At 43.7% G+C, this 9,703-nt stretch overlaps 1 protein-coding gene across 1 annotated transcript; it reads right to left on the reverse strand.

The window, feature by feature from the left end:
- Positions 1-632: 632 nt before the first annotated feature.
- FAM180B (family with sequence similarity 180 member B) lies at positions 633-5,465 on the reverse strand. Its single transcript, XM_027719641.2, has 3 exons — positions 5,001-5,465; positions 3,069-3,136; positions 633-2,483 (listed from the first exon to the last, which is right to left on the reverse strand). Exons 1-3 carry the CDS (start codon positions 5,065-5,067, stop codon positions 2,040-2,042), a joined length of 579 nt encoding a protein of 192 aa, XP_027575442.1. The 5' UTR covers positions 5,068-5,465; the 3' UTR covers positions 633-2,039.
- Positions 5,466-9,703: the final 4,238 nt, after the last annotated feature.

Below are 9,703 nucleotides of genomic sequence, written 5' to 3' on the forward strand. Positions count from 1 at the left end.
ATGAGTCCCTTGAATACGAGGGTACTGCTAACCCGCCATGTGCTGCATCGATAGCCTAGTGCAAGCATGATCAAAGGGACCCTGAAGTGATGTTTTCAGCACCTGTGTTCCAGTGTTTTCTTACACACCATGTTCTGCCGAGCTGCAGTGCAGCTGTAGAGAGGCCATTGTGGCTGTAGAGGACCCTGCTGTGTTCCTGTGGTTGGACAGACAGACAGACAGGCAGCTGGCAGGATCCATTGAGGAGGTAGTAGGAGCAGAGGAGTCTGGAGGCTTCATCGTGGCATCACTGGTGCTGTTTCAGTTGAGCTAAACTCTGTTTTTTCTCCCTAAAGGACATAAACTGCAAAAGTGCATCATTTCAAGCATGCACAAAACTTTGCGACATCACTTGAGTTGAATTTATAATCTGCTCAACAGATAGCAATTCTTCAGCAAGATAGTATTTTCATGCACTAGTGCCATGTTGACTCAGCTTTTAAATATTTTCTGCTCAAACTGGACTTAACTGCAGCCACTCACTGCCTCTGTTGCTCCATACATATCCTAGATGTTAAAGACTGGGGGCATGTTTGGCAAAAGGATGACAGGTAGATATTGGAGGTATGTAAAAAAACAGCATAAGAACAGTAGAACATTAGATGGGACAAGAAGTTTTACTTCAAATAAAATTCTGATCTTAATTCGTACACCTTTTGGAGTGAAAAACAAACAAACAAGTCCAACCTCAAAGCACAAAGCAAAATGAAACAAATAAACACACAAAACAAAAAAATCAGCAACAACCAACCTGCTTTATTAACTGTGTAAATCTGTCTCCTCCTGTCATAGCCCTAACCTGACCTCTAAAACCATTGTCTGTGACATCTTGCTTCCAGGCTTCTTGTTCCTGCCTTACTATTTCTCTTCTCCATCTGTTGGGCTGCAATTGCTTGGAACAAGATTAACTAGGTCAAAAGCTAACAGTTGCCACTTTGAATGTCACACATGCCTCTTTTGTTGAGCATGGAAAAATTATAGAAAGGGAATTAGGGATTCCATCATCTAAGCACATGTAATAAATATTCAAAATTAATGTATCTCTAGTGGCAGTGGGAAACCTAGTAGAAACAACAAAAAAGAAAATCAAAATCCTCCTGAGGAGATAATTACATTTATTTAATTCCAAACTGCAATTTTTAAGACAAAGATATGTTAATTATATTTTTCTGTAAAATGATTGTATTTCTGATTTTGAGGATAGAGATTCAATATTTATTATGTTTGGCTTGTAAAGTGCCATAGCTGTACAAAAAAAACTTTATAGAAGAGAGGCAAAATCTGCTGAAGAAATATCTAGGTCACGATCCTTCAGAATTTAAATGAGATTTCAGGAAGTATATTTCAAACTGATAACTGAAACAAAGCTGTGTATGTGTGTAAATATGATATGCAAGTGCTAGAAAGCTTCATGGAATACATACATTTTCAGGTTGCTTTTTAAAGAAAAATGAATACATGAGATGGGAAATTATTATTGACATATAAAATGTGATGCCACATGAGCAGAAAAATGAAATTAAATATGTGACCTGTATCATGAAAAACAGCAAAATCTGCTTAGCTGCTTACTGGAGAGGAGAAAAGATCCTGTATTTGGCTGAAACCACAGGGAGAATATAAGGAGGCTGAACTGAATGATCTGAAATGCAGTCAGCTAGGACACCAGCATAACATCCTGGAAAAATACTTCCAAGCTCTCTCCCCTGTAAGCATCAGTGATCAAGATAGATAAGACATCTAAGTAGCACTGCTGCCCTCAGAACACACCACTTAGCAAAAAATCAGGAGAGGTAAAATGCACTTTATAGTTTTGTCTTTTTTCTTTTAAAAGTAAAAGGTTGTGTATGAAGTCTTATAGGGTTGCCAGCACAGTGCAGAAAGCAGGACAAAAAGGTGTGGTATATTTGTACAAAGTCCTGCATAATGTAGAAAGCATTGAAGATAACCTAGGATGCAGCTGAAGTCAGGTGTGTCCTTTCCTATGGTAGTTTCCCTCATTAAGTGTCTCTCTTGGTCCTGGGCAAGTTAGAATGATAGAAGTGTTTCAGGGATGCTAAATGCAAAGGCTTCTCCTTCCAAGGCCAGGAAGCCAGGAGGAGGGTGGTATTTGCAGGGCAGAGCCCCTTGCACAGGTCACGAAAGACTTCATCAACCAGCTGAGAGAAAAAATGAATCCAGAGATTTTTATCCAGACCCTGCATGGAACGAACCTGATAGGCAGAGTATACACTAGTGAAAAGGAGGCGGTCAAATTCTGTTAGAGGCAAGGGGGTATCAGTCAGCGAATAATATCTCAGATGCTGCTCAATCTCTGTTGGTGTTTTGGGAACCTCATCCTCTAAAATCTGCAGGAACCGCCGTGCTGGGCGCAGGGAGGCCAGCTCTTCATCCTGTAGCCGGATTGTCCCGTTGGCCTGAATATCCAGCCTTCCCCAGAGCATCTGGAAGAGAGGAGCATCATGCGAACAGAAAGCCCAGCACAAACCCTCCATCAGCTACAAAGGAGCTGTAAAGCCATCTGCAGTGCTGCCAAATCTCGGGCGGGTCGGGAGGCAGCTGCTCCCTGACTCGCTGCCCACGGCACACCCAGTCCCACTCCGTGTCCTTCTCTGCCAGCACCACACCCCTTTTCTGACCAGCCCCACAGGTCCCCATGGGACCTGTCCAGCTCTTGCCTCCTGCCCAGCCTCTCCCCACACAGTTCCACCTGCAGCAGCTCCCCAGTGCAGCCACCTTGGGCAAGGTGCTTGGCCCTTTTTGAGGGAGTCACCGAACCCAGCGGGAACGGTCCCTCGTCCCACCCTGGGGGTGTGAGGTGCCACGGAGCGGGGCAGAGTCCCCTTCACCTGCACCCCACAATGGGAGGGAGTACAAATGCAATTAGGCATTGCCGAGGCGTTCTCAAGGGGCTCCTGAAATCCGTCAGGGATGAGAACAAACAGAACAGGTGAGTTTTTACATGCAGATAGGTGGGAGCACAGCCACTAGCAGTGCCTCGGCCCACGGGCCCCCAGTGCTCAGGAGACCTCTAACATGATGTTGGCGTCCTCTGGGCTGCGGTGAAGTGTGTTGGTCCCACTGTGAGGATGTTCATCTGGAAGACATCAGGAGAGTTTGGTAGTGCAAGACCTTCCTGTTTATGTTTTCAGTATTTCTGAGCTACCACTCATAGCTTGCCAAACATGATAGATGCTGTCCATGGGATTTTGATAAGCATAACAAGCTTTTTAAGAGAAGCAGCAGTGGTTAAGTGAGGCAAGGGAACATTTTGGATATTATGGCCCTTAATCCCTCCAACAGAGCTAAGGCATACAGCAGCAAAGGCACTTGGTTTGACAGGCCACAAGGAAGCCTCTCACCCAAGTATGGGTGGTTTTTGAACTGATGGGTTTTGTTTGCTTGGTGGTTTTTGCTAGAGAAAGTAATGCTGCCCAATAGAAGGGGGGAGCTGAGAGGCTCCTCAACCTGCTGGTGAAAACATAACCTGATGCTTATCCTGGTTTTATACTTCTTCCCTAAGCTTCTGCCGCTGGCAGAGGCAGAGCGTGAGGGTAAAAGAAACCTTGTCAGATCCATTATGGCTCATTTCATGTCCAGCTAATTACTTGCTGGGCCACATGACACCACGTGAAGTGGAAAAAATGTATATGAGGCCAGAGGAATGGTAGGTTTTGGATAAGAAAATCACATTAACCCTAATAATTGTTTAGTTATTATTTAATAATACTTCTAATGCTTTAACTTTCTGCATTTATTTTGCCTTTGTTATTCCTTTCTTTGTGAAAAAGGAGGCACAAGCAGTCTTGGTCCAGGACTGTGAGAGAGAGGCTGCATCCCTGCCCTTCTCTATGTTGATCAGTGCCATCATGTAGCCAAGACCCTCTTCTACTTCTTACATACTCATCCTTCAGGTCAAGAAATATAAAATGGAAAAAGCTTGTCTAAAATAGTAAGCTCTCTGACACATTTTGGTTTGGTTTGGTTTTTGTTTTTGTTTTTTTTCATTTTTATATGGATGAAGACTTTTTTATATGAAAATAAGAGTGAGAATTTATATTGAATACTCCAGAGTTAAGGTCAAGCAGGTGCATATAAAAAGTCGCAAAATTATTCAGTACTCTTTGTGTGTGATGACTGTTACCAAACACTGCTTCCAACTTCCTATTCTTGATTAATGCTTTTCAGGGAGATGTACGAGCTGCCTGAAGAAGTGCACTGCCACCCCGCAGGCTGCAGAGGTTTGTTTCTCTGCACAGCTGCAGGCTTCATGATCCAAGCCAGCTGTGGCTTTGGAATGTGAGCAGGGACGTAGCTTGTCTTCTCTACTCCTCCATAGATGTGCCAGCAAGACTTTTAGCTCAGGTAAAAATATTATATCATCTGAAAATTTTGTCACTGGTCTTTTCTCTACTAACTGATCCTCTAGGTTCACAGATCCCTCTACTGAGAATGTCTGACTGTCTGCAAAGTGCATTTGTTGAATAGATGCCAAACTTCTGTTATTAGTAACTGCCTCATACACACACACAGTGGTAGATTTTTGAGTAGAGAAAAATTAAACAAAGCATAACAAATAATATATTGAAATAATAATGTAAATATCCTCTGGGGAATGGAAAATAGTTCCTTACTTATCACTCAACAGGTTTGGGTTTTTTTCTCCAAAAAGTATATGGAAAATCCTCAAACATTATTGCAGGAGCAGGGTTTTTTCAGTGGAGACCCGAGAAAATCCTCCCCTTGCCAGCAAAATTATCAGCAGGTCTTCAGCCTGCAAGTAGGTTACCGGTGCCTCTCCCAGCAAACCCCCCAGCTGGACTCCAGCTCTCTCCCATGCCAGTGCAGCTACCTGAAGCTTCTAATCATATTTGAGGAAGCAGGCAAAACATCACACAAATGGCATTGCACAGATGTTTGTCGAGCCAAGAAGCCACGTCACCAGCAGATGCGTTTCCTACCTGTCAGCTTCTGGGATCCAGCAAACACACACAGGACCAGCCAGGTGCTGAACTGTGCCTGGGCCATAGCAGCTCTGCCCGGGAGCAGCTGCCACCCGCTCCACAGACAGTGCTGTGGAGCCAGAGTTTGCTGTGACGTCTTCCCTTGCTGCTCCTGGCCTCAGCAGCCTCTCTTGGAATGGATCCATCTTTCTGTGTTTCTGGTTGCAGTCCTGGGAAGGGCTTGCAGTTCAGCTTGCTGACCCCGAAGGATATTTTCCATCATATTTTGGAAACTTGGAAAACTTAGTTGTTTTTGGCAGAACTGTTTAAACTTCTTCTCCAAAGAATGACTTCCCACTGCAATGCCTTAAAGAAAGCTATTAGTTGCAAGAAATTACACTACATATGTTTGCCTCTGAAGAAGGGAGGACCTCCTAGTCCCTTCCATATCTGCACAGTGCCTCTGTCACATCTCTGTGACACTTCTGCTCAGCTCCTTGGCTTCATTTTCAGTTTTCCTTTTTCCCAGGTTTGAAAATCTGCAAACAATCCTGAAATGTCACAAATAAATAAGGTCATCAGACTGCAGTCTCGTGGAAGGGTAGCAGCAGCCAAAATATACAAGCATGCAGTAGAAATATCATGGGTTCAGTTCTCTATCAAACCTCCTGGAGGGAGAACTCAGTAAACTGATCTAGCAAACAACAAGTATTGAAGTCCCTGAGGCTTTAGCATCTCATTGTCCCCTGCTGTGACTGGATTTCTGGGTTACAATGGCCACAGTCTGCCTTAGATGTTGTGAATTACATAGACAAAACTTCGTCTGATTCCCTTTGCAGCAGATATGTTTTCTACACATCTTTACACTTTCATTAGTGCCCTATCCCCAGTCAAGCTGTTCTGTATTTCTACTCTGTATGCCACAGTATGGGATGCTAGGGTTATACAAATATGTAATAGCATGTATAAATAAGTAAAAATACCATCTCCCTCAGGTTAAAGGGAGAAAGAAGTCTGCATAGAAAAGAGATGAAGTAGAGCTGACATGCATCCCTTTCTCAGCAAGTTACAGAACATCAGTTTGTAGTGATTACTGTCACCAGAGAGTTTACTGAGGGTTGGGATGATGTCCCAGTTAGTAAGTTGTCAGTGTGCAAAGGACTACATCTTCTGAAACTTTCAGGATCTGTACCTGTACCTGGCAATACATGGGCTCACACCAGCTAAGAGAAGCAGCACATAATGGGAGAGTCGCAGACTGGTCGTGGGAGAAGTGGCCCACAATATCCAGAGCCACTCTTACCCTCAGTTTGGATTCAAAATAAGACCTGTGTTTCTGTCATAGCCTTAGCTGTCTTCCAGTCAGGTGGTGCTGCTTTTGTTTTTCATTATTTTCTGCTGCTTGTGCTTTAGTCGCATCCTTTTCTTCTGGGGTGTGGTATCTTTTATTAAAAAGTGAATCACAAGCTCATAAGGCAGATACTGGTGGCTGGTCTGTGCAGTGAGATTGATGTGCCTTCTGCTTTGTGTCAGAGTCCCTTATAGTCCACAGTGTGCACAACTTTGTCTAGAATTCACTATGCAAATACCCCTGTGTCTCACAGGCCATGAAATAGCCTCCTTTAGCATGCAGCACATGACAAAAGGAGGAGCTTGGGATTTTGGCCAACATCTGCGAGGGCTGTACATGATTTTGTCAACAGGAGAATTTCCTAGGGACAGCTTGCAGCTGAATTGCCTAGAGGAGGATATCCCTGTAGGTGGGAGGGAGAAGAGAGGAGGCTCAGAGTCTGTGCTCAAGGTGACTGATACAGTGGCAGGCAAGGCACAAGCATCAATGTGGATGTTGCCTTGAGCTAGGGGAATTTTGTAGAATTACCTCACTATCCCACACAGAAAGGCAAATGCAGAGTGGTAAACTGTCTGTACAACAGCAATACTTACAAAGAAACAAGCCTGAGCTTCTGACAGCTGCCTAGAGTCCCTACATGTTTGGCAGTGCACCTACTCCTGAAGGATTTTGTCCTTGCCAGATATTCACAGCTGAGTGTGCACAACCCTGCCTCTCTGCACTCCCCTGGTCATACCGTCTGTTGTCAGAGCAGTTTCAAAACGTCAGAACAAGCCAGTTTTACGCAGGGGCACCTTGACTGGTTTCATCTTTTTCACCACGACCTCCTGAAGCAGGAAGATGGGAAATGGGAACAAGATAAGAGGGATCAAAAACTGCAGGAGCTGGTTGGATGCTGTTGAGGCACAATGTGTGATTAATACAGCATCAGAAGAGCCTCTTTGGGAGGGAGGTTTCTTTGAAATGGGACTGCAGGGAGATAGACAGCATATTCACAAACAGGAAATTCTGCTTATAGAATTGGAGAAATCACTTGCTTCAATCATCCCACACAGAACTTGGGAAGATCATAGTCACCTGGGTCTGTCTGGCAGGTGCTCAGGGGAGAAAGATTAGGAGAAGTCTGAGGAAAGAGGGAAAGGAAGAAGGACATACATGGCTCCCAGAGAAGGTGAATTTTGAGTCACTGAAGGGGAAGAAGGAAGAAAACCTTGAGGAAAGTAGGAGTGAAGTGCTGACCATAACCAGACAGGACCTCTGTTACACCAATATTTTCCAGATATGGTGCCAGTCCCTATGCAGATGCTTTCCTTGTCTTTTTCTTCCAGTTTATAAGAGGCATCCACTGCTTGAAAGACTAATGAGCTATGTAACAGTGGCAAGGAAGGCCCCATCCCACTGCACCTACTGCACCAACAGACTCCCTCAGGCCTTGCACAACTTGGAGAAAATGTCATGGGATGCAGCATAATATGCGGCATGCTGTTATCCAGCCTGTCCTTCGGTAGTCCCATAAGCTCCGTTCTGCAGGAGTGCTAGGCTCAGCTGGAGTCCCCATCTGGATTTTGACTGGAGATCAATTATAAGGCCTATACCAACTGTGTGGCCATGATGTGGGTGGACACTCTGACACTGTCTACAGCCACAGGGAGGAGAGTCTGCTAGCCTGGCTGTACAGAGAAATGCCAGTGTTCTGGAAAACACCAGTGAAACCTACTCAGCTGGGGAAGCTCAACATGGTGACTGTGAGTCATCACCTAAAGTCTATTTGTCCCTGTAGTATCAGAAAATCTCTCTTCTAAACAGTGTGTCTCTAAGTCTGCTACATCTGACTTTAATCTCATCCCACATCCTCCTACACTTGAGGAATCCAACACAGGCAAACAAGCCCTGTGGAAGCTGGCAATGCAGAACAAGCAGGGAAACAGGATTTGGAAGACAGTTTGGTGCTTGACCAAGATGACCACACCTTACCCAGCATGAGGCAAATGTCCACCAGCCACAAGGAAGCCAAAGTGAGGAGGCTCCATAGGCAAAAATGGCCCCTGGAGATCAGGAGCAGTGGAGGGGGAGGTAGACTGCCAACACTGGCAGTACTTAGTGAGGCTGTGTAACCTCTCATGCCCTGGGATAATGTGTCTGGGTGAGTAAATTGTCATCTTCATGATCTTCCAGGCTAAGCTAAAGAGAAGTGATTTAGCTCCATTAGCAACTATTCCACATATTAAAGACCTACTGGAAGCAATACCTGTCCCCATGGGGCCAGCTGCTTTTCCAGTACATACATTCTCGAGCAAAGCTTGTATGTTGTCTAACTTAACAGGGCATTGTGTCTCACATTTCTTGATGTTCCATCAATCAACTTCTCCCTCTGCACAAACGTTGTGTTTAAATGGCAGATTTCCTGCTACCATCAGTCTTCTGACTTATCATACTGGGAAATTTTTTATAATACAGAGACCATGAGTGGTCTAAGGCATCTCAAGCAACCTGGGGATGAAGAACAGAGAGAAGATATGTACTTCATAAAGAATTTTCATGGTAACAGAAGTGATGCCAGGAACTTTTCTGTCTTGTGTAATAGGCATCAGCATGCTATGAGAGCTGCTGCAACGGAAAATAGAACCAGCTGTAGAACATCTTGTAGTAAGATTTAAAAGTGCATTTCCTATTTAATCAGCTCAATTGATGGCAGACCCAAAGTAGAGCTAAGAATTGTACAAAATCCCACACTTCTGCTGTTTTGTGTTCCATTCCCATTCCCATGTAAGCTATAGCTTTTAAGGTGAGCAGCAAATGCTATTAATTTTAACTAGAGAACACTGTTGAGTCACATCTCAAACACTGCTGGCCACAGCAGCCTGAAATAAAATTAAAAAAAAAAAAAAAAGTAAGTAACCCATGCTTACAAGGCTGGAGTGAAAATAATCACAAAACCCAATTCTTAGCAGTTTAGCTCTTTACTCTTGAAAACAGATCACATCATTCAAGTCACAGTGAGTACTTGTTTTTTTTTTCTTAATTGAATTTACTATTGTCCTATCCTTTCCTCCATCCCATACTCTAACATCCCTCAAACCTCTATTTTATTTAGTACTTTTACAGTTTAAAAGCTTAAGTAGTTATTCAGGGAATCTCTACAAACAGCTTGTGGATTATTTTATGAAATCTCTTATACAATAATTTTCAGATCTTAATGAAGACAGTTAGCTTTCTGATGCAGAACTGCACTACGCATTTTCCAGACCAAGGACAAGGGACATTATGAATTGATGACTGTCAATGAACTACAGTGTACTTCCAGCTTTTTTGGAGAAAACTGAGATTTTCCTTAAAAGCAAAGAAAGTGTTAATGCTATTATTTCATTAA

The sequence above is a fragment of the Pipra filicauda genome, unplaced genomic scaffold, assembly GCF_003945595.2.
Source record: "Pipra filicauda isolate LSUMZ 115617 unplaced genomic scaffold, ASM394559v2 scaffold133_size2016399_pilon, whole genome shotgun sequence".
NCBI classification, from domain to species: Eukaryota; Metazoa; Chordata; class Aves; order Passeriformes; family Pipridae; genus Pipra; species Pipra filicauda.

Bases quoted from the DNA above. Each gene is read 5' to 3' on its own strand.
- FAM180B (XM_027719641.2), bottom strand. From the start codon at position 5,067: ATGGCCCAGGCACAGTTCAGCACCTGGCTGGTCCTGTGTGTGTTTGCT. The intron at 3,137-5,000 runs GTAGGAAACGCA...GATGTCTTCCAG, and splicing joins TGGATCCCAGAAGCTGACAG to ATGAACATCCTCACAGTGGG. The intron at 2,484-3,068 runs GTCTCCTGAGCA...CCTCTCTTCCAG, and splicing joins ACGCCAACATCATGTTAGAG to ATGCTCTGGGGAAGGCTGGA.